At 44.2% G+C, this 24,956-nt stretch overlaps 1 protein-coding gene across 1 annotated transcript; it reads left to right on the forward strand.

The window, feature by feature from the left end:
* The first annotated feature begins 1,012 nt into the window (after window positions 1-1,012).
* Window positions 1,013-23,721, forward strand: cilp2 (cartilage intermediate layer protein 2). Its single transcript, XM_064331781.1, has 10 exons — window positions 1,013-1,272; window positions 8,639-8,722; window positions 9,474-9,743; window positions 12,414-12,596; window positions 14,215-14,370; window positions 14,993-15,310; window positions 15,702-15,810; window positions 16,084-16,241; window positions 18,628-21,059; window positions 21,275-23,721. Exons 1-9 carry the CDS (start codon window positions 1,209-1,211, stop codon window positions 21,045-21,047), a joined length of 3,762 nt encoding a protein of 1,253 aa, XP_064187851.1. The 5' UTR covers window positions 1,013-1,208; the 3' UTR covers window positions 21,048-21,059; window positions 21,275-23,721.
* Window positions 23,722-24,956: the final 1,235 nt, after the last annotated feature.

Below are 24,956 nucleotides of genomic sequence, written 5' to 3' on the forward strand. Positions count from 1 at the left end.
ATTTCTAGACTCCCCGTTGGTTTAGATAGACTGTAGATTAAGCAGCTTAACCTAAATTACCTCAGCACTACTTTGGCTCTATAAATAGATGACATGTCAAATGGGAACTAAGTTCCCCTTTCCCCTGGGAAAGTAATCTGCCAAACAAATAAACAAAACAGATTTTTTTCCACCACTAATTGAACACAGACTAAAAGCTTATTAAGGCAATAGAAAATCACCCCTGGATAGCATCTAAATGTCTAATGAGGTCTGATCAGTTTGTTCCTTTCCTGAAGCATGTCTAACAATATTTTGTTGCGCAGTGTTTATTGACTGGCACGCCATGTGATGCCACTTCCTCCTCTGGCAGGACGGCGCGGTGCAGTCGGCTCAGCGGCTGTTACAGTCGCAGAGCCGCAGCGCAGACGTTCCCCGTCTGCTGTCCGCTGCTTCCATGCAGCCTGAGCGAAGGCAACTGGTGCAGAGGTCTGCTCTCAGCCAGACCCGCAGAGAGCTTTTACATGTCAGCAAAATTAAGAAAACTGCTCCTCTTGAACCTACACAGGACTGCTGTAAGATCAAAGCCAATCTGTAGTAATATGTGTTTCATATATAGGAAACACATTGGAATACACAATGATTCCTTGGGAAGAAAAAAAACACATACTATACATGGATGTGCTATTATGATTTTAATAAATTATTTTCTTTTATTGATTCCCCACTCACCTGACAAATGAAAAATGTTCTTCCAACAGCAGATGTATAAATTGGATAAAGAGAAGCAAAAGGACGATAAGAACAGCCAAACCATGAACATTTGGAAACGTCGCTCCTACAATCAATAACCAAGACGCCCATTTATTCATTTTTTTTTTTTAACTTGAGGTTATTTTCATTCCTTTCTCTTTTTTTGGGAGTGACCAGAAGAACACAGATGTTAACACACGCTGGCCAATGGCAAGCTGGAGGGGGCCGGATTGGACTACACTCCGAATGTACCTTCTTTTAAACCTCCGAGCCACAGTGCAACACGCAATTCTCATCATCCAGAGTTACAGGAGAGGGCAAGCTCTTCAGCCAATACCACTTAACTTCCTAAAACTTATCTTTATATGCGTGTGTCAATATATTTATTACATAAATAAAGTTGGAAAAAGACTTTTTGATTTTACTACCTTGAGTGGAAGAGTGATCGGCGTCGCAGGAAGACAGAGATTGAGACCATGTGGAACTTAAAGAAGGTGATACTTTGTTTGCCTGTCCTGCTTGCAGTGGCCCTAGCACAAGGTACGTACATTCATATTCATTTCTGTCTCCTTCTTTCTCTCTGTCTATGTGTGTGTATCTGTGTGTGTTTTCTTGTGAGCCATAGAGAGAGAGAGAAAGATTGTGAGTAGGTTACAATTGCAATTACAAGAACTTAAAATGCAATGACTGTCTTTTACCACGTGATATATACAGTAGAGTTAAAAAAAGCGAGGAAAAAAGTTGTCAAACCATTTTATCCATTTCAAATTAACAAGAAGACAGATACTCAAATATCTTTCCTAAATATCTTTATAGTTCCTAGGTTCAAACAGATTCAGCCCCTGGCATTAACAATGTCCACGGACACAACTGTAATTTTGAAGGGGTCATTAAGCAGACATCACAGCTGTTCCTCTATGCATCCATAAAGTGGCTGTCATTTGAGGGTATCATCACAATATGGACATCTTAAAACAATTGAGTGACAACCGACAAGTCTCAGATATAAGAACGCATGCCTGTCAATGTCACACTGTCATTATACTATTACACTTACACTTTTGACACTGACATCCTGCTTGTTGCATAAGTTGCATTAATATCTTTAAATTGTACAGCATGTCTTCAATCCTGGCTAGCCCGTCCATGTGTGAAATTAAGATTTTGTCCAATGAGGTTAGTTGTATTTATTACATAGAGTCGAACACGGCAATATGTGTTTGACTTGGTTACATACTGTTACATAACAGAGTGTCTCTTTGGTAAATGTGAATGCCATAGAAAGTCAGTGGAAGTTCAGTGAGTAAATAAATCACCTATTGAGATCAGCTGAAAGAGGACCCCATGAGTGGTGGTCACCAGTGTTGACAAGTTATCAGCAAAGCGCATTGTCATTTCAAAATTAGTCTCCTGTGTGTGTGCGTGTGCGTGTGTGCCTGCGTGTGAATGCGCATGTGTGCTTGTGTGTGTGTGTGTGTGCTATGTGTACGTGTGTATATGTGCACACCACGTGTGTGTCTGTGTATGCTACATGTGTGCATGTGTGTGTGCCTGTGTGTGCATACGCATGTCTGCTTGCGTGTGTGCATGCTGCATATGCGTGTGTGTGTGTGCGTGCCGCATGTGCGTGTGTGTGTTTGTGCAGACAAGATGCTGTGTTTAAACCCAAGAATATTAAGAAATCATAGACAAACTTTGCAGATTCAACTTTCTGAATAATTGTATAGCCAATATATTTGCCTCCATAAATAGCAAGGGTCATGTGGAATGGTCTCCATAGTCATCATTTGATCATTTGACATTGATTCCACTTATCTTACCCTTCCAGAAGACAAATTGTACAAGTTAATCATTATATACAGTTAAATGTAAAAGTATCGGAAATGTGATACCATTTTTGTTGCTTTAGCTCTGTACTCAAGCATAGAGGATTTGATATAAAATAATGAATGTGAGGTTAAAGTGCAGACTATCATCCATGGTATTTACATACATTTTGGGGGATCTGTGTAGGAAAGGAAAGAAAAAGTAATTGGACAAATGAATATATTTAGTACATGGTTGAAAATTATTTGCATTCAAGGATTGCCTGAAGTCTGTGACCCACAGACATCACCAGCTACTGGGTATCTTCCCTGGTGGTGTTCTGCTGGGCCTGTACCATCTTCAGTTCCTGTTTGAATTAGCAAAAACATTGGGAGTGTCAAAATTAACAGTTTTATACATTGCTAGGAAGCAAGAATGTAAGTACAGTAATATCAAATGACCTGGTTGACCACAGAGGACCATTATAGAGAATGACTAAAGAATACTTTCAATTGCATACTTTTCTACCCTAATACTTTTCTACAGTGGTCTTCCATGGTCAACCATTTGCTATTGCTAAGCTCACCAGTGCGTACTTGCTTCCTAGTAATGTATCAATCAGTTGATTTTGACCCAATGTTTTGGCTATGTCTCCATTCGATTTATTCTGATTTTTCAGCCTCATGATGGTCTGCTTTGCTGGCTTTGACATGTCTTTGGTCCTCATATTGAGAGACAACAGCAACAGGCTTCAAATGCAAATTCCACACCTAGAATCAACTCTAGACCTTTTGTTAGCTTGCACATGAAGTAATGCTGCAAAGACGCACAGCTCGCCAAGAAACAGCTGAACAGCCAATTATTCAAGTACCGTCGCTCCCCTAAAATCGGGGAACTATATGCAAAAAGTCTGCACTTCAACCTGATTTCCATTGTTTTATTTAAAATCCAATGTGCTGCAGTACAGAATCAAAACAACACAAACTGTGTCCCTGTCCATAAACCTACTGACTGCATTACAATTTCTTGCTCTTAACAATAAAAATATACCACACACCACTGGTATGTAGAGATAACCTTTTGAAGAACAGCCTAGGCTTTTTGGAATGGTTTTTTTTCTTCAAAATTCTATGTCTAAGTATTCTAGAACTCCATTGCTTTTAGTTACCAGCAGCTGTTGTTACATCAGTATTTTGATGTTCAGTTAAGAACATTCTAATCACGTATTTGTCATCTCACAACTTATAGACCCTCTGGCTCAGTTTGTACTGCTACCATAACATGAGAAATGATAGACATTGGTTTCGTCCCTCATCCCCCCCCCATGCCCTTCACTCTCCCTTGACGTGTCTTAACTGGCGTATAAGATCTGAGCGAAATCGAACTGTCAGTCATTGGTGAAAGACTTCATGCAATGGTGCCCGTCTGAGAGCAACTAACTGTGATAACATTTTGTACCCAAGACGCTATTCCAAGGGTATTTCATCAGCAAGCGAAGGCAGAGAGTGGTGGATTCAGGACATTCCTGTGAGTGACAGTAACACAAATGACTTGCTGTTGCTCTCGCTCTCTCTCTCTCTCTCTCTCCTTCCCCCTTCCTCTCTATCCCCCCCATCCTCCCTTCCTTTCTCTGTCTTTGAATTTATGATCCGTTTCCCAATTTGAGCTGGCAGCTGCTCCTGGATGCTTTGCAGTGCTGAAATGGAACATTGAAGCTAACATTGTTGGAGTTAAGTTGAGGTTTTAAAGCTGCGTTTTAAATAACCCGATGAGCCACTCGATGAGGCGGTAACAAGTTGTGCTGTGGCATTCCAGGCAGCCGCGGTATGGGGACGTTCTTGTAAGCATGATGAAGCCATTTTAGCGGTCCAAAGTGAACATCTGCCTCATTTGCGAGCTGAATTCTCCAAATGCTTACTTTTTGGATACATTGGTGTGTCCATTAAAGATATTCTAGTTCACTGGGATTGAACTGAAATAACTTTTAATGAGAGATTGAAAAAGGAAGTCAAATTTTCCCCCCCAAAAAATCAGATTATCAAGGCCAATCCAATTAAATACCTCTATTTCACCTTCCTCACATCACAATGCCTGTTTTTTTTGGAAGTATATTGTGCTACATCATTTTTGTTCTCAAAACATTATGTCCCTCAGCATCCTTGTGGCACTGAAAATATAAAAGTAAAAATACATTCCTTTTTTAAGCGTGAGTCAGAAAGACATCACCAGGAGAAAAATCTTATAACCCAGAGCTACTGTTTTTCTCTTTAATCACGGGGAGTCATGAGGGCTGATTTGCATCATTGATGCTATTGTCCGAGGGGAAATTGCATCTAGAGTAATGGCGCACAGATGCCCCTATTATAATGCGATCAGAATGATAATGCTGCCCAGGGGGACATTCGGTCAATGGCTAGACCAATACTGGAGAGGGTCAGACAGGACAGCCTTCTTTCTAAATGACCACCTGTGCCAAACACACAAAATAGTCTCCAAATATATGACAAAGACGCATTCAGCTTTTGGGGAAAATCTTTCGATTCGTTAATCTGTAATGGGGTGTAGAGGAAACAATTCAGCCCCATTGGTTTGTCACAGTCCTTGTCCGACTTGAATGACTTTTTAATGTTTTATATATAAATAACTGCTTGTTACCTAAATCTCAATAAGTCCGGGATGGCTGTGGACCTCTCTGATGCTCTAAACACTCATGAACACACTGTTCTGTTACTGCACTTAAGTGCTGTGGTGTGGTATGTCTGAATCAACACTGTGACTTTGAGCAACCACCATTTATCCAAAGACTTACATAACACAGAGGAGTGATTGACGTTTTTCTTCTGTTAGGGTCTGGACTATTTTGAACTACATTAAGACAAACAGGCCAGACGTACTGAGACGACTGTATTGCTGCCAATCCAATTCTGGCATTGCAAACTGCCAAATCTGAAGGGATCCACTCTGTGTAAAAGCTAATTATGTTTTTCTATTTTTTCATTCTGTGTTTTATTAGCTTCTGCCAAAAAGGGTGAAAAGAGCATGCTCTTTTTATTAATTTTTTTTGGAGAGTATACCAATAGCTTAAAAATAAAATGTTTTGGGAAAAGTCTCCTTGTTATTACTAGACTATTTACCCTTGTGTACACTGTTACTAAATAGTAACTCGGCTACCATAACTCGGTAATAAAGTTCAGAGTATTAGAAGGAACCTTCTGACGTGATGGATGTGTACCTTAAATAGCATGCTCTGAAATAACCTGGGCTGGTACACTGCACTCTGTTCACAGATAATGCATTGTTTCCATGGCGCCTTCTGAAACCCTGAGCAATCCTTTCATGAGGGTCTCTCTGTGGTCAGGGGTGGGGCCACAACAGGAAGGCCGGCCAATGAAATTGTGTTCTAGCACAGCACTAACCTGCTACCACTTCAAGTAGAACTGGCAGCTTATCATTTTTTTTTCCTGCGCAGCCTCATTTTAATGACCTCCTGCTCGATCTCTGTAGAGCCAATGAAAAGCTGTTTATGCCCCCGGTTGCATAAAAATACATTTAAAATCATTCAGACTGAAATGACCATAAAAAGTGTTAACAGGGTAATGTTAATGCCAAGGAAATATAAGCCATAAAATGCACCCCTGGAAGTGCTATGCAGTGCACCTGGATGACTCGATGTCTGTGCTCCTGGTGGTGTGTCTGACACATAAAATATGTCTTATAACAGCATTCCTCTTTATGTGCATCATAAGTGGCTCTCTTTTATACTTAAATGAGGCAATGATTTCATAAACATGTCTCCACATCGTCATTTTGAAATCCTAAGTTATGTATTGACTGGCGTGTGAGCTGCCTGTTCATAGTTTCTTTAACATGTGTGCTCTTGGCTTGGGTACAAAATTTATCACAAAAACAAAAACGTATACATGATGATGTCATGCAGAGGTCACAGAAAGATGTTTGCACGTCTCCGACCGGTGTCTCGCCCACTGTTCCACTTTGCGCATCGTTTGAGCTAATTAAATCATTCTGATTTAATGCTTCACGGTATACAATTAGCTTGACGGCAAACTGAAATTCACCAAACACAAACTCATGCACAGAGGGCTGTTTAAATCCGACCACGGTGAATGCAAGTGTCATGCTCATCGAATAAAGGTTATGTCAAACGAAATAAAAAAACACAAACTGCATGTCGGACGGGGGTGGGGGTAAACGTGCTGTGCGGGGTATCCTGGGTTCCATTCATCTCCCCCTTTCTACGACGTTACCGAGGAAACATTTTTAATGACAGGTACTCATGATTTACTTTCCATCAAATTAAATTAAACTTTCCATCTGTCTTTCGACCAGTTATGAATTGCTGTCAACAAAATCCCCATTGCAATAAAACTTCAATGTGAGCTGCAAAAAGGCTTATGAAAAGGTTCCAAGCCAAAGAGGTAAATAACAATAAAATGGTTCTCCTCTCTTAATTTTATGGTTCAACTGGCTGAATCCCTTTTCTGTTTGTTGTTTACAGCGATGACCTGCTGGGTCAAACACAGTAAAAAAAACAATGAAAATGACAATAAACAACCTGGCATAGCAAAAAAAAGTGCCACGAGAAGCCGTAAAAGTTAGCAGAACGGGACCGAGTGCGAGACCCTGCATGGGGCTGTTTTCGGGTTTCCTTCCAATAAACTCAGCCGTTCCTCTTGGAAAGCAGTGAGCGTTCCGCCAGACAGACCAAATGGTTTTCTCAGGCACGGGTGACCTCATGCACCAAAAAGGTGTGGAGTGACTGTCTCGCTGTCGGTCCAATGCCCCGTTCTCCATCAAATGTGCAGCGAGTCTGATCAATCGGCTTCTCTGAAATGCTGAGACCGTTGTGTTCTGGCTCCTTAATGAGTGGATGAAGAATGGGAAGGCGGTGGTGGGGTGGGGGGTTTGGGGGGGGGGGCTGCAATACTGACACAGAAGAAGGATGTTTCTGCTGCGGTAGAAAATAACGCTCTCCTCATTTTGCCTCTCTGGCTCACATTTTGCAAGATACCACAGCTAATGACTCACTGTCAAGGCTACGGAGGATAGTTCAGGAATTGGTAATGTCGGGCTTGAATGCAATTCTGGCCATGTCGCTTATAAAGGATGGTTTTTATGAGCGCTTGCTTTATCTCAATCGCTGCCAGATTGTCCGAGATATCGATGAAGGCGTGTTCACATCAACGAGCGTTTGGACCCGATGTGGGACGCCAGAGAGCCTTGTTGTAAAGAATAAACACACACACACACACACACACACACACACACAGAGTGGTCCCACACTCTCTGAGCGGGTGGGGTGTAATTGGCCATGTGGAACATAGCTCGCTGTCAAAGAACAGCGAACCACTTCCACCTGTCTCGTCTGTGTTATCTCCGCATGCATCCTGAACCCTTCCCATTCCTCAGCATTCCTTCAAAGATGCTCCAGCGCATAGCTTTGCTCCTGATTACCTCTGAAAAAAAAGAAGAAAGAGAGGGAACCGGCAAAAACAGAAAGAGCGCCATGCAGATACAATCAGGCTCCAGTGATTTTCCATATGCGTCGGCACTCTTTATAGGACTGGACTTTACTCAGCACCAGACAGCCCCAGGACTAAAGGGGGGAGGAGGAAACACCGTCAGGCCAGGGAGTCAGATGTCTTTGGAGGGCTAAGATGTGTCTGGCAGTGGCCGGGCCAGACAGACCCAGTGACAACGCTGGATGCGGGGGCGGTTTAAAAAAAAAAAAAAAAAAAGGCGAGACTAGCTCTTATGTTCAAATGGCCCCCAGACAGCAGGCCCAGTGCACGCAGACACTCAGGGGCCGGTCCCGAGATCGGGTGTCTCCCAAACTCCCCCCCCCCCCACCTCTCGTGAAACAGGGGCTCAGACCGAGACATTCCTTCTCAAATTCACGGACAGTCCTGCGAGCAGACAGGCAGCTGCATCGCGTAGCGCGCGACGTAGCTAACGCATACTGTACGCCTCAGTAAATCTCACAAGCGCCTGTATAGACCGCGTGCAGACACTGGTCCCAGGTCACTGTTACAGGGTACGGCCATTCTGTCTTCTTACCGGAATCTTCTCCCGTTTCAAACAGATCCCACCGGGGGCAACGTGCAGGTCAGGAAGCGGAGCCAGAGGGGCAGGAACAGGAATCAGGCCCTCGGGTCACAGACCACAGGTGACTGTCGACCGCTCGATGCGCTGCCGTCCCGCTGCTGCTCTGTCTCCCCATGCAGCGCTCCAGACAATCTGTCCTTACTGCGCACCGACCGTTTCTGAGACTGATCATAATCGGGAGGAAAAACAACATGAAAGAATCAATTAGGAATGTTCATTAAACCCACTGCAAAAAAAAAAAAAACTAAAATAAATCCCATAAAAGCAATGACAGAATTTAGCCCAATTTAGCCTGGAACGTAGCCTTTTTCTTACGTATGGTCTACGTGGTCTATGGTCTTGATTAAGGAATAATCAAGATAATTTCCACAATCACTACTGGAGATCTAGACAATAAGGTTTTATAGCGTAGGAACAGTGGCTAAGACTGAAAGCATGAAAGGATATAATGTTATTTTTTAGAAATACTGCAAGTGTTTTTAATCCAGCAGCAAGAGTCATTGGGTGTAGATTTACACTGTCCTTGTGACAGCTAACTTCCTGACAACTTCCTCCCATAAATCTACAGACTTTCCTTATGACGCCTCCCTGGAGTGTCTTTTAAATGACGCAATCAATAATTCTGAGGAAAAATACGGGGCGCGCCGCCACCGAGCTGCCGCGAGGTATTTCCCCCCGAGCGAACACCCCGAGCCGATCCCGCGGCACGCGGAGCGCCCCGACATCTCTCAGGGGGAACCCCCTCCCCGGGCAGAGGAGTTCTGACTGGCATCTGTCTGTGAAAAAAAAACCGCTCTGCTGCTTTCACGCAGGGCTGACCGAGTGGACGTCCTGGTTCAACATCGACCACCCCGGGGGGAACGGAGACTACGAGAGGCTGGAGGCCATCCGCTTCTACTACCGGGAGAGGGTGTGCACGCGCCCCGTCGCCATGGAGGCCAGGACCAGCGACTGGGTGAAGGCCGCCGACACCGGGGAGGTGGTGCACTCCAGCCTGGATAAGGGCTTCTGGTGCATCAACAACGAGCAGCCATACGGCCGCCTCTGCTCCAACTACCACGTGCGATTCCAGTGCCCGCCAGGTAGCGCGGCTCGCCCACCGCTCGTCGTAAGAACGCGCACAGGAAGGGGAGGTGGGGGAGCGTGGTGCCGTTCGTAGGGCGGCCAGCTTTGAACCCGTGTACCAGGACTGCGCAACCCTGCGCCTGGAGACGTACCGTCTTGGGGGTTTTTGTTTCAACCCCAATTTGGCATACCTGATTCTACTTATTAGCAGCTCAGCGAGACCTCTAGCTGATGAACGAGGTGTGAGGTTGGAATGAAAACCGGCAGGATGGTAGATCTCCAGAAACAGGGTTTGGCAGCCTTGCCATATACGAATCCTGGCACGTGGCATGTGGTTGGGTATTTGAAATCTCCCCCCCACCCCACTACCCGCACAACCCGATGGAACATTCTGTGCTGTTCTGTTCTTTCTGTGTCTAAATAGAATATAAAAAAAACAATAATAGATGAAAGGAGGGCAGACTGTCTGCTCTCCTTTAATAAAAAAGAACAGTGTTGGATTGCATTAATATTGGCCTTTTCATCTTCAAGCACCTTGCAGTGTAGAGGATAACATTCATTCCAAACCCCACTGATGTGCAGCATCCACTTGGGCTTTATAACACCTGAGCTCACCTGGGCTTTATAACACCTGAGCTCACCTGGGCTTTATAAAACCTGAGCTCACCTGGGCTTTATAACACCTGAGCTCACCTGGGCTTTATAACACCTGAGCTCACCTGGGCTTTATAACACCTGAGCTCAGCTGGGCTTTATAACACCTGAGCTCACCTGGGCTTTGTAACACCTGAGCTCACCTGGGCTTTGTAACACCTGAGCTCACCTGGGCTTTATAATACCTGAGCTCACCTGGGCTTTATAATACCTGAGCTCACCTGGGCTTTATAACACCTGAGCTCACCTGGGCTTTGTAACACCTGAGCTCACCTGGGCTTTATAACGCCTGAGCTCACCTGGGCTTTATAACACCTGAGCTCACCTGGGCTTTATAACACCTGAGCTCACCTGGGCTTTATAACACGTGAGCTCACCTGGGCTTTATAATACCTGAGCTCACCTGGGCTTTATAACACCTGAGCTCACCTGGGCTTTATAAATCCTGAGCTCACCTGGGCTTTATAACACCTGAGCTCACCTGGGCTTTATAACACCTGAGCTCACCTGGGCTTTATAACACCTGAGCTCACCTGGGCTTTGTAACACCTGAGCTCACCTGGGCTTTATAACACCTGAGCTCACCTGGGCTTTATAACACCTGAGCTCACCTGGGCTTTATAACACCTGAGCTCACCTGGGCTTTATAACACCTGAGCTCACCTGGGCTTTATAACACCTGAGCTCACCTGGGCTTTATAACACCTGAGCTCACCTGGGCTTTATAACACCTGAGCTCACCTGGGCTTTATAACACCTGAGCTCAGCTGGGCTTTATAACACGTGAGCTCACCTGGGCTTTATAACACCTGAGCTCACCTGGGCTTCATAAAACCTGAGCTCACCTGGACTTTATAACACCTGAGCTCAGCTGGGCTTTATAACACCTGAGCTCACCTGGGCTTTATAACACCTGAGCTCACCTGGGCTTTATAACACCTGAGCTCAGCTGGGCTTCATAAAACCTGAGCTCACCTGGGCTTCATAACACCTGAGCTCACCTGGGCTTCATAAAACCTGAGCTCACCTGGACTTTATAACACCTGAGCTCGCCTGGGCTTTATGAAACCCGAGCTCACCTGGGCTTCATAACACCTGAGCTCACCTGGGCTTTATAAAAACCTGAGCTCAGCTGGGCTTTATAACACCTGAGCTCAGCTGGGCTTTATAAAACCTGAGCTCACCTGGGCTTTATAAAAACCTGAGCTCACCTGGGCTTTATAAAACCTGAGCTCACCTGGGCTTTATAAAAACCTGAGCTCAGCTGGGCTTTATAACACCTGAGCTCAGCTGGGCTTTATAACACGTGAGCTCACCTGGGCTTTATAACACCTGAGCTCACCTGGGCTTTATAACACGTGAGCTCACCTGGGCTTTATAACACCTGAGCTCAGCTGGGCTTTATAACACCTGAGCTCACCTGGGCTTTATAAAACCTGAGCTCACCTGGGCTTTATAACACCTGAGCTCACTGGCTTTATAACCTGAGCTCACCTGGGCTTTATAACACCTGAGCTCACCTGGGCTTATAACACCTGAGCTCACCTGGGCTTTATAACACCTGAGCTCACCTGGGCTTTATAAACCTGAGCTCAGCTGGGCTTTATAACACCTGAGCTCACCTGGGCTTTATAACACTGAGCTCACCTGGCTTTATAACTGAGCTCACCTGGGCTTTATAACACCTGAGCTCACCTGGGCTTTATAACACCTGAGCTCACCTGGGCTTTATAAACCTGAGCTCACTGGGCTTTATAACACCTGAGCTCACCTGGGCTTTATAACACCTGAGCTCACCTGGCTTTATAAGCTCACTGGTGAGCTCACCTGGGCTTTATAACACCTGAGCTCAGCTGGGCTTTATAACACCTGAGCTCACCTGGGCTTTATAAAACCTGAGCTCGCCTGGGCTTTATAACACCTGAGCTCACCTGGGCTTTATAAAACCTGAGCTCAGCTGGGCTTTATAACACCTGAGCTCGCCTGGGCTTTATGAAACCCGAGCTCACCTTTGCTCCTCCGCGTGTTTTCAGTGCAGGCCTACTGGACGGACTGGACGGCGTGGGGCGCCTGCTCGGCCACGGCCTGCAGCGACGTGGGCATCCAGGTGCGTGAGAGAAAGTGCGTGAGCAAGGAACCCCAGACCCGCCTGCTCTCGCCACCCTGCGAGGGCCCTCACACCGAGAGGCGGGAGTGCACCACCCCTCCATGCCGAGGTAACGACTTTACTCTCCCTTCTGGAAATTTCTCAGTGTGATGATGGCTGGGCAGTAGCCTGCATTGAGCTCTGAGGACGGTATAACTCTGTGCTCTACTGTATTACACTGGTAGCAAGTAGCAAGTAGTCACCGGTAATTTTTGTTTATGCGATTCTCATGGTCACACAGTATATTCTGAAAGGGAGAAATGGACTGCTATCATGTTCACAGCACCAGACTGTGTTCTAGAACTCCACTGATTTCAGTTACCAAAAGCGGTTGTTACACCAGCATTAAAATGTTCAATTAGGAACATTCACATATTTTTATCACAAATACAAGATCACTTATTTGTGATCTTAAGACTTTAAAAAATCTGTTTGTGTTTTTTTTTTTGTTACAAGTTGCTAAGATCACCTAGAGTATCTATAAAGTCATATTTAATTAAGTTAGCTAGCCAGACATCACTATAGTTTGCCAGTACGGTTATTTTGACCGTAGAGATTTTGTACAGCATATTGACCTAGAGACATTTAATGCATTGCAATCAGGCTAGCTAGTTGGTTGTGTTATGCAGAGGCCTACGTTGTTGACAAGAATCGTGTGATCAGGCTTGACTGCCAGTTCAGACACTCATGTTAAATTATAGCAATATAAGTTTTGGTTTACTTCATGTCGCTTTGAAATATTGAAACCTTTGCACTGAAATTCTATTCGACAGAAATACTATCAGATTTAAGTGTTTTCTGCCTTGTGACAACACATGGAAGGTCGGCCTGTCCACATCCTAATTATAGCCCCAATAATCTAAAGTAAAAACAATGTTATTCTGATCCAGGATCAGTCCTCTGAGGCTGGATCTCACAGCGGTCATGGCACCGCGGTCTCGCAGAGAAGCAGCATTGCACAACGCACATGACCTTAAAACGTCAAAAAATAAAATTACACGACTATTTAAATTTGAAACCTACACGAGAGATTTACAAGAAAGCAGCAGGAAGACATTACAAATCTGAGCGGCTCGTGCGTTGGCAGTTTTCACATTCACACATGAAAACAGCTGTGGAACGTGATTATTCCTTCCGTGCCGACTGTTTGTAGCGTGTGCTGCTTTCAATTAGCCGCACGCATCACTCACGTTGGGCAGACCCGTGGATCAAGGCTTCGATCAGAGTCGTCTGCCAGTGTAAAACTTTACCCAGAATGCTCCAGTGTGCATAACTGATAGCTGATGTGTGGTGAGCGTTCTGGCGCAAAATGGCTGTCGTGCATCACCCAGCTGGGTGCTACTCATTGGTGGTGGTTGAGGCAAGTTCCCTTCACACTGTAAAGTGCTAAAGCACTTTGTGCGTTATAAAAGCAAATTGTGCGTGTGCTCTGCGATGGACTGGCGAACTGTCCAGGGTGTATTCCTGCCTCTCACCCAATGCATGCTGGGATAGGCTTCAGAACCTCCTGCAGCCCTGACAGGAATTATTATTATTATTATTATTATTATTATTATTATTATTAATAACCACTCTCCTCAATGGAAGGGTACCACTAATGCTCCAGACCTTCAGAGGCCAAAAGTGTGCTGGGGTCTGCTCTCTAAAGCTGTTCCCCTTCCATCCCCCCTTCCCTGTTGACCATGAAGCCGATTGGAGCCCTTGGGGCCCATGGAGCGTCTGCTCGGTGACCTGTGGCAAGGGCCGAAGGGTCAGGAGGCGGACCTGCCTGAGGTCTTCCGTCAGCGTGCAGTGCGTGGGACATTCTGCAGAGCTCCAGAAGTGTGGAAAACCCCCCTGCCCAGGTACCGTGTGCCAGCCAGTACATGCTCCCCGCATCTATGGAGGGCTGATAATGACAGCTGTAGTCAAAGGTCCTACAATTACTTATTCATGGAGACTAGATTTTTTTTTTTTTTAATGCAAGTGCAATAAGCCATTTGTAAAACATATGCCATGAGAAAAATGCGAGCCATAATCCTTTGTTAAACAACGTATGAATAAGTAGTGTGGATTCAACGATCATCAAAGCATTGTTAAAATATTAATAGCTTTCGTTTGTTGTTCTCTCACTGGTGGGAGCTACATGAACGCTGTACAGTTGCACAGTCTTTTATGTATATTAAGAGTCATAATTTTTAAAATTCTTTCTCAATGATTGAACAGTAAGAAAACCAAGAGTAATTAATTGGCCTTGGGTTGCCAGTAGAATAGCCCTGAAATAATCAGTAAATAAGAAAATTCTTTGTGTATGTCTGTGTGTCTATATGTGTGTGTGTGTGCGTTTGTGCATGTCGGTGTGTGTGTGTGTGCGTCTGTGTGTGCATGTGTGTATGTCTGTGTGTGTGTGTGCGTGTGTCTGTGTGTGCGTGCGTGTGTGCGTTTGTGTGTGTGTGTGTGTGTGTGTGTGTGTGTCTGTGTGTGTAGCGGTGTGCCAGCGAGTGTGCTCTGAGGGCCGCCCCAGCGATGATTGCAGCCGCTGCGTGTGTAAGGGTCACCTGCTGCGTGGCGAGGTGAAGGGAACGACCGGCGTGCCCGTGTCCGGAGCCCGGATCACCCTGGACAGCCAGCCCAAGCTCGTCCTCGCCCAAACCGACGCCAGGGGTCTCTTCACTGTCCCGGGGGTGTGCTCCGGCACTCCGACCCTGGTCTCCATTCAGAGGGAGAAGTTTTCCCCCGTCGCCGTGACAACATCCAGCAACAGCACCGGAACATCCTGGGTCCGGGTGGTCATGAAGTCATCCGGTGAGTTCTGCAGGAAAGCTTTAGCTTCTAATGATATCACCAAAGGCTAGCCTGCCAGGTGTCTTGACCTCTGAGGCTGGTCTATGTAGACACTCATACGCAATGTCCAGACTGTGGGAAACAGAACATTAAACAAGGGCCACTGGAGAGATAAAAGGCTGTATTTTTTAAGGGATTCCTGAAGTACTTAAAGCAAGAATACTGAGGCCAGCAGCTCAATCCCACAACAGTAATGTTTAATGAGGACTACTGTACATCCCACACTGGTTCAAAATTATGCGCACGATTAGATCCTAGGTTTTAACACCACCCGAGGCCTCAGTGGCACATTCATAGCTGTTAAGCAGAACAGGCTGGGGGATTTACCTTTGCACGGTCCGTCGCTCTACAGAGAAGCCGTACATGGAGAAGCACCCGGAGGACAAGGTGCGGTATGAAGGGCAGCGCGCGGCGCTATGCTGCAAGGCCACCGGGACGCCGGTCCCCGACAAATACTACTGGTGAGGCTATGCAGGTCTATGCTTGTACATCTGCCAGAGCACAATCCAAAAGCCAAACAGAAACACTGCAAAGCAGCTTACCATTATTAAACCCGATTTATTACTTGATATAATAAGTGATTTTTCTCTGGTGAGAAATAAACACGCCACATGAAAACAGATACACGCCTGGTTGATGCATTTATGCGTGCGGCTTGGCCTGGGGGCTCCGTCTCCCGGTCTTGCGGATGCAAAATGAATCTGATCACAAGATTTGTTTCGTTTTGTTTTCAGGTACCACAATGGAACGCTGCTGGATCGCAGCATGTACAAGTATGCAGAAGACCTTATTCTGAGAGACCTGAAGCCAGGGCAGACCGGACAGTACCACTGCAAGGCCACCAGCGAGGCAGGGAGCATTAAGTCCTCTCCAGCTTTTGTCACCGTACTTGGTGGGTGCAGTTGTCATTAACTTCATATATACCTGTATATATAAAAGTTACACAGGAGAGCTTAAATTGAACTAAATAGATAACGGCAAATGTACCGGGTCTATTAGAAGAAAATAAGACCTCAAAGAAATGAAGAGCATAAAAAATCAGGACTCCGATATATAACAATGTGCACAAGAGTAAGGTTTGTGTGTGTGTGTCTGTATGCCTGTGCGTGTTTACATTAGTGGAAATGAACCTTTTCCAAACAAAGATTTTTTGTTCTTCTATTTTTGCCAAGAGATTTCCCCAGATACTGCAAAACCACAAACCCCCATTCTCCAGAGCTGTGCGCATTGAAGAGAAATTCAAGATTCCCAATAAATCCGTTTTCTGTTTTTTTGTCAAGTCAGACAAGTATGCGTTTCCACATCCGCAAGGGATAGATACACATTGAGCAAAATCCCTTGATGCTTGTTAGTCGATATATAGATTGACCAAAAGGGTCTGCTGAGGAGTGTGCTAAAGTCATCAGCCCAGGGTTTCCTGAGAAGGATCAGTAATGCTTTTCAGTCACAGCAGGATTTGAAAAGCGGTCCAGTGAATAAAACGAGGAACGCTGCAGCGCTGAATAGAATATTATCAGCCTGTTTTGCTAAAACCGCAGTAATTGCCGTGTCCTCCTTTTTTCTTTTTCTTTCTCCTTTTTTTGCATTTTAAACTTCTGTACGAGGACAGACAGTTATTCTCAGAGGGAGAGGGATATGATTTAAGATCATATCATATACACTAGATGTACAGGAAAAGCTCTCCCCCCACCCCCCCAATTAATAACCTGTACAGTAGTAGCTCCTGCGATGATTAGCTTCTTCCCTCCATCAGCAATGATCTGCTTATTTTTGAAAAATGTTCTGATTATTGGACTGCAAACTAAACCATTATGTCATACATGGAATAATTTGCTGACAAAAAAAGTAATTTATTGTTATGAATTGTTATTCTTTCTCTCTGGTTTCCTCTTGGGATGTGAGTGAACTGACTTATGCAATAGACTAACAGAGAATACTGTGTTGTTTTTTCCTCCCACCAATAATCACTCTATAGCAAAAGCTAAGACACATTACTAACATGAGTAACATTACCTTCCCTGTGTTTGCAGTGTGACTAAAGTAAAACAGACATAGCACACACACATATACACATACACACACATACATGCATGCACACGTGCCAACACACACGTGCACCCATGCGCACGCACGCACACACACACAGACCTGTCATTTTGAGTAACTTTCTTCTGGACTGAGTTGTAGAGGCTACTGGAACAGTAGTATATCACAACCACAGGATTTTGAGTGCGCTTATTGAATAGGAGTCACAACAATTTAAAAGTCAGAGGCCATTTTAAGGGTCATGTCTTCTCAGCTGTGCATGGGTCAAAGAAGCTGAAAACTCATATGCACTCTCTATAGGCCACATCAATTCATTTGACCAGTTTTCTGACGATTCATTGGCTAGTTTTTTTTAAGTTTCAACTTTATGGAAAATACTTGACTGATTATAATACAATGTTTGTGCGCATATTTGACTGAAAGGTAATAAATGAACCTTGGCAGAGTGTTTGAAAATGTTTGAATCTTCAACAACCCGCTCCAGTGTCCTGCCAAGTGGTGAACATATTTTGTCTGAAGTGAAGCCATGTATGGTACAGTACCATTTTGAACAGTCGCAAGTGTTGGAAAGCATGGCATAGGTCAAGCAAGAGTGCATTGGCACCCCATCTTTAATTTCCCTGGGTTTTGGCTAAACATTTTCTGTCATTTAACACAGGGAGATTTTTTATTCCAGTGTTTCGTTTGGAACGTATTTAAGTGGATCAAATAAACACTAGTTTTTCACCACTGAAAAAATGTCTTCTTGGATTTGATAATATAGTCGGTTCACTGAATAGCCTTCCAAAAAGATCAATGTTTTGCAGCTTTAATTCAAAGGAAAAACACGTGGTCCTGCAAGAAACAGCTTCTGGAATATGTTGTTGTTTGAAAGTAATATTTTTACTGACTGTTGGCTGGGCTTGTGAAGCCTGGCATTTAAAGCCATTCTGTTCCCAAAAAAAAAAAAGAATTATGACTTGCTAGGAATTTAGTTTGCCGGTTTAATTTGAATTTAATGACAGTTCGCAGATGTTCACAAGAGCAATTCTCATAGCTCTTAACCACCTGACACACCACAAGACCTATGGCGTTAAGCCGATGTTCATGTGTACATGCCTAATTTTCATGATGTAGGCAGAAAGTTTGAAGCATATGTTTTTTGTTGGGACTAAACTGGAGACTAAAATCTAACAGTTCAAGGATTACGTCAAAGACATTAATGCTAACTGTCTGTATCTTATGTCCTGTAGCTAAAGGCACACCTGCCTGCGTACCCACCCCCGAAAGTCACCTAGTCAAGCTGCCAATAGACTGCGTGCAGCCAGGAACTAACTCCAGGTTCTATGATGCTGGGAGCTGCCCCCATAACAAGTGTGTGGGATCGCTGGACTATGACCTGCGCTGCAGAGACGGCAGCAGCTTTTGCTGTGGGGTGAAGCGCCTGGAAACCCGGGAGATCAACTGCGGCAGCTACATCCTGCCGATTCGTGCCGTTACCGAGTGCGGCTGCCAGAAATGTGTGGAGCCCAAGGTGCTGGTGCGGGGCAGGGTGGTCGCCGCGGACAACGGGGAGCCCCTGCGCTTTGGCCACATCTACATTGGGAAAGAGAGGGTGGGCACCACCGGGTACCAGGGGAGCTTCACCGTCCAGGTGTCCCCCGACACCGAGAGGCTGGTGGTGAACTTTGTGGACCGGCTGGAGAAGTTCATCGACACCGTCAAGGTTTTCATCTTCGATAGAAAGGGGGGTGCTGTCTACCATGATGTGAAGGTGATGCGGAAACAGGAACCTGTTGACATCAACTCAGCCGAGACTAACACAATCTACCTGGGAGAGATCAAAGATGAGGATCCCATTGGCCAGATAGTCATACCTCCGAATTCGTTTCACAAGAACAGCGGGGAGGTTTACGAGGGCACTGTAAAAGCCAGCGTTACTTTCCTTGACCCCAGGAACATCACCACAGCACCTGCTGCACCAGGAGACCTCAACTTTGTCAACAATGAAGGAGATATGTTTCCGCTCAGGACCTATGGGATGTTTTCTGTTGACTTCAGAGACGAAAGCAACCAGGAAGCCCTTGGGGCTGGGGCTGTACAGGTGCTTCTGGACACCGAGCATGTTAAAATGCCAGAGCACATTCCTAAGATGAAGCTGTGGTCCTTGAACCCGGAAACAGGCATCTGGGAGGAAGAGAGTGACTTTCACTACACTCAGGCCACTGGTGGCGGGAATGGAAGAAGCAAGCGGGAGGAGCGCACTTTCCTCATTGGGAACATGGAAATCAGGGAGCGTAGACTGTTCAACCTGGATGTGCCGGAAAACCGCCGCTGCTACGTCAAGGTACGGGCATACATGAGTGACAAATTTCTGCCCAATGAGCAGCTTGAAGGAGTTGTCATAAACCTCATCAATCTGGAGCCCAAGCCTGGATACTCTGCTAATCCAAGGGCGTGGGGCCGATTTGACAGTGTGATCACTGGACAAAATGGGGCCTGCTTGCCAGCCTTCTGTGATGCTCAGAGACCTGATGCTTACACAGCCTATGTTACAGCTATAATGGGAGGAGAAGAACTAGAAGCAGCTCCCTCAGCCCCCAAAATGAATCCCAATATCATTGGAGTAACCCAGACATGCCTGAAGAAAATAGATTACAGGCGATCAGACCACGAGGATCCTGCTCTCAAGAAAACTGCTTTCAAAATAAATTTGCCAAAGCCTAATCCGAATAATTTTGATGAAACAAATGGGCCAATATACCCCTATCAGAGTTTAATAGCCTGTGAAAATGCACCCATCGATGCCAATCACTTCCGTTTCTTTCGGGTGGAGAAGGACAAGTATGAGTACAATGTGGTTCCGTTTGAGGAGAGTGACTTGACAACATGGACTGGCGACTACCTTGCTTGGTGGCCAAATCCCCAGGAATTCCGAGCTTGTTACATCAAGGTGAAGATTAACGGGCCCAACGAGGTCATGGTGAGGTCACGGAACTTTGGCGGCTCTCACCCTGCGACGAGAGGCCAGCTCTATGGCATCAGGGACATCCGCAGCACCCGAGACATGCATGTGGCTAACACCTCCGCCGCATGCCTGGAATTTAAGTGCAGCGGAATGCTTTTTGATCAAGACATTGTTGACAGGTCGCTCATCACAGTTCTCCCCCAGGGCAACTGCCGACGAGCAGGCGTCAACAACCTCTTGCAGGAGTACCTCACTAAGCACCCTCCCGTTGTGCAGAACAACGAAAGCTTTGCCTTCAACATGCTGGCCCCTGTTGACCCGCTCGGTCACAACTACGGTATCTACACAGTCACAGACCAGAACCCCCGAGTGGCCAAGGAGATTGCGATCGGGCGCTGCTTTGATGGTACCTCAGACGGATTCTCCCGGGAGATGAAGCCTGATTCTGGGGTGGCGTTGACTTTCGCCTGCCCAGAGAGGCCGGTGACTCGGGAAAGCCTTTTCCAGCGCTTGCAGACCAACCCTGCCCAAACTCTGGCTCAGGTGGCTCAGGACATGAGAGAGGCAGGAGGGGTGCAGGTCAGCAGAGGGGAGCCCCGAGTGGTCGCCTACCCTTCAAGTCAGCAGAGCCGAACCCAGAGTCGCAGGACCAGCAGTACTTCCAGCAGAAGGAGAACTCAAACCAGGACACAGCTTCCTCAGTAGAATTATTGTTCGGTAAGCTGTGAGTTCCTGTCAATGTTGAATTTAGTGATGGCAAAAACTCAAAACATACCTTCAGTACTAAGAAGAAATCCAGCATATAAATGACATACAAATTTTTTTCTGGCTCACAGTTCCTTTCACAGTTAAGTTTACAATCCTGTTCATAATTAATAATGGAAAATTTCTACTGAAATATTTACTATTTTCCTGTTTGTCCCTTTTTACAGAAAAAAATACTTTGTCCATAAGGGATAAGTATGGTGACGAAGGTGAAGATGAAGATGTCCTCACAAAAATGAAAGATAGAGATCCCAAGCTCAAACGACTTGGTGACGTTGGACATGAATGCTTTCCCGACATCCACTGAGAATGTGTCTCCCTGAAAACAGAGCCAAAAGACTCAAAAGCAATGCTACTATTACCATCACATACCCATCATGTACAGAGCAAAACAGATTAATTTGGATCACATTGCATTGAGTCAAAAGATCAGTTTACAGAGTGGACACAACTACTAGTTTATGAGATTCATGATTTCTATTCATTATATAAACTGCATTCCAGATTCTTACATATTTTCCCACACAAGATATAATACTTTCCTTAGAAGGCCTCATGAAATTTAAAAGAACATAAGCTCCATGTTGAAACACGTCTGCCATCACAGTAGCAGGGCATCCGCTACAAAAGCGTGAAACCTGTCGTCCTGCTAAAGAAAGACGTATTATTAGAGTGTACGGAGTCAGGATGAGATGCATCTTTGATCCCATTTTAAATGTACGTGCTAACAGTGCCGACTGGAATACAGCCAACCCTAACTCTGACAGCAATGTGCAATCGGGCTTTTTCAGAGACAAGTATCCCTTAACAAAATGGATCTCACTAGTAGACTAAACAGATGCAGGGGTATGAAAGACCTGGGACTGAAAGTAGCTTGTGAGAGGAAACACATTTCCCTTAATCCTGAGCCCCATTTTGACCTTAACTTGGATCAGTCCTACATTTTCTCTGTAGAGAAATCTTGTGAATTGTATCATGGAGAATTAGCTAGACTAATCATAATGCTTACTTGACTGTATATTGTTTTTGTTGGTGTCTTTGTCACTTGAAGTGCAATAGTATTGTTAATGTTGACTTGAGTGCCCTGACAAAAATGTCCAAAAGGGCAGACTAATTTATTATAGGATCCTATATCAAATTGGCTACTTCCCATAATGAACTGAGCTAACCTCTAGTACATATGAGCTTTGTAAGATTCACATGTAATTTGGATGAGTTCCTGTACATGACAACCAACAAGTAAAACACACATAACTTTGCAGAGAACATTTTTTACATTAGGTCAATAACCTCCACATTTTTAATTGCATAATGGTACTGCATGCAGTACATACGAAAAACAATATTTATCTACATATAGTTTTGCTTCCTCCCAATAATGTTCCATATCTGTCATTCACTGTTCTTGCTGATGTATTCTTAAGATGATATTACATGTGATATCTTAATGTTACAACTCTAACAGAAATTACTGACGTCCTGACTAACTCCTTGGTATGATTTGACCATTTTGTTTATTTTAAATAACACAACTCAGAAAATGACCTTCAATTGCCCCAGTTTCCCTTGAGTGCATAAGAGTCTCGGAAGGTATTTTGCCGCAGCAGTGGTGACTGATGGACCTTATCAATTAAATCAGAGTATGTTTACAGAGTTCAGAGGGGCAACTCTAAACGTCGATTTCTCATCTTCACAGTGAGTACTTCAGTTCCGTTAAGAAAATAAGACCTTTGGATTGCTTTAGAGTTTGACCAAAACTTTAATGGAAAACACTTTTTTTCGGATATACATTTCAAGATGAAAAAAGTCAGACTAGTTTTCTTTCACTTTTTCTATTTACAATAATTTAAAGATTCAAGGCTTATTTAAGTCTCTGTAATTATGATTGAGTTCATCCCCATCACTCTTTGGTTGAACTGTACATTATATGCCAATGAAATGGTCCTGAAGATCCAACTTTCTTTTTGTCTGTGTATAATTTGAAATATGAAATATACACACCCTGATAGTGATTGCTTTCGCTGTGTGTGGTGATTCTGAATTTATTCATAATAAAACTTGAATGCTATTCACGCCTAATCAACCCGAATATATTATTCACATGTAATACGTATATATCTATACAATCAAGACTTTTCTCCGCAAGTCTTCAAACATAGAGGATTTCAAAGGCAAGCCATAGAAGAGCTTCTAGGCTGTTGCCATGCAGGACCGGAGTTAAGTCACAATTTGGCTATTGATGTTGATTCTGCTGTTAACAGACGCGTTAGCATCTGTCTTCTCCACTGCTGTCTGGCAAATCTCTCGGAGACTTTAACTTATTTCAGGACATCCTCAAAAAAATCATATTTAGGTTTTTTTTTTTTTTTTTTTAAATAACCATGACCATTCTCTTGGATAGTTGTGTGGTTTCCATTTCACTATGAAAAAATAAATCTGAATATAAATATAAAACAAATCCTCATATCTCCGCCGAAATCATTATGTAACATGTATTGCATGACTTATCTCGCCTTTTTAATATTTTTGTGCCGATTTATGTGTACATTGTGTATTGAAGGGACATTATTAAAATGTTTTTGAGGTGCTGTAAATAAACCTGTTGTAAACTTGATTTTGCGTTAAGCCATACTTCATGAAACATCCCAAAGGGGCTGGGGAAATATATTTATTTGATCACAAACTATAAAACCAACAATATGTTAGTCAGGAAACTTAGCACCAAGCAGAGAAGGACAACCAAAGTAAAGAACAATAGGTATAATTCAGCTCACTACTTACAGTAATAATCACAGAAAACCTAGGAGTAAAACAGAACCACTATCACCACAGTGATTGTTAACATTTGGAGTCAGGCAGATAATGTAACCGTAAAACAGTAGCGTCGGCAAAATATTGCATTAATATGAATGGCAGTTTTGCAAATGGCAGACAAGGTTTCTCCAAACGGTTCACAATAACCAATAAGAGCGACGCTTTCAAAGCCTCCTAAACATCTGTAAAAACCACACGAGCTATACACGGCAGAGCCAATAAAATGTGATTCTTCTACCGACAAGCCGCGGCTGCGTCTCAACTGTCTTGGCACATTATTCTCTATGTATTGAATTATTAGATATGTGTCCACATGGCAGACAAATATTTTTCCAATAAAGACTCTCAACACACAACACAGAACAAACGAGGTGTGAGGAGGAAAATAAAAAATAAAATAAAATGATATTACTCACTTTTACTTCCTTTTTTTCCAGCAGCTTTAACATGTACATGTGTGAAAATGGAAGAAAGAAAAGGCGTGCCAATTTGTTTGCCAGATTATAAGGGGGAAAAAAAATTACATTACATTTAGCAGACGCTCTTGTCCAGGGCAACTTAATCATCTTTCTCAGTTTTTACAGTATACAGCTGAATATATACTGAAGCGATGCAGGTTAAGCACTTTGCTCAAGGGTACAAGGGCATTGTGCTACAGGGGAATTGAACCTGCAACCTTTAGGTCACCAGCCCAGTTCCCAAACCAATAAAATAATAGCAAAACAATAAAACTGTGTTTCCCTGTGTTGCTCCAGGAAAGCCCTACTGGCCGGAGTTCCATCTCACTTCAGCCCCACTGCCAGGGTTAAAAATGGCTACACAAATACCAAAGGGAAACACAGAGGTATCATTTTATGGAGGCCTTTAACATAACAAACAGAAAAAGACCACTGGACAAAAACCAATTGTATTTACACTTGATGCGTGTAGCTAAACAGCCGGTAGGACACCAGATTAACATCCAATGCAGGATTTCTGTGCTTCTGTCCTGCTCTGCTGGAGTTCAATCCAGTCAAACTCTTAACACTTTTTCAT

The sequence above is a fragment of the Anguilla rostrata genome, chromosome 4 (genome assembly GCF_018555375.3).
Source record: "Anguilla rostrata isolate EN2019 chromosome 4, ASM1855537v3, whole genome shotgun sequence".
In the NCBI taxonomy this organism is placed as follows: Eukaryota; Metazoa; Chordata; class Actinopteri; order Anguilliformes; family Anguillidae; genus Anguilla; species Anguilla rostrata.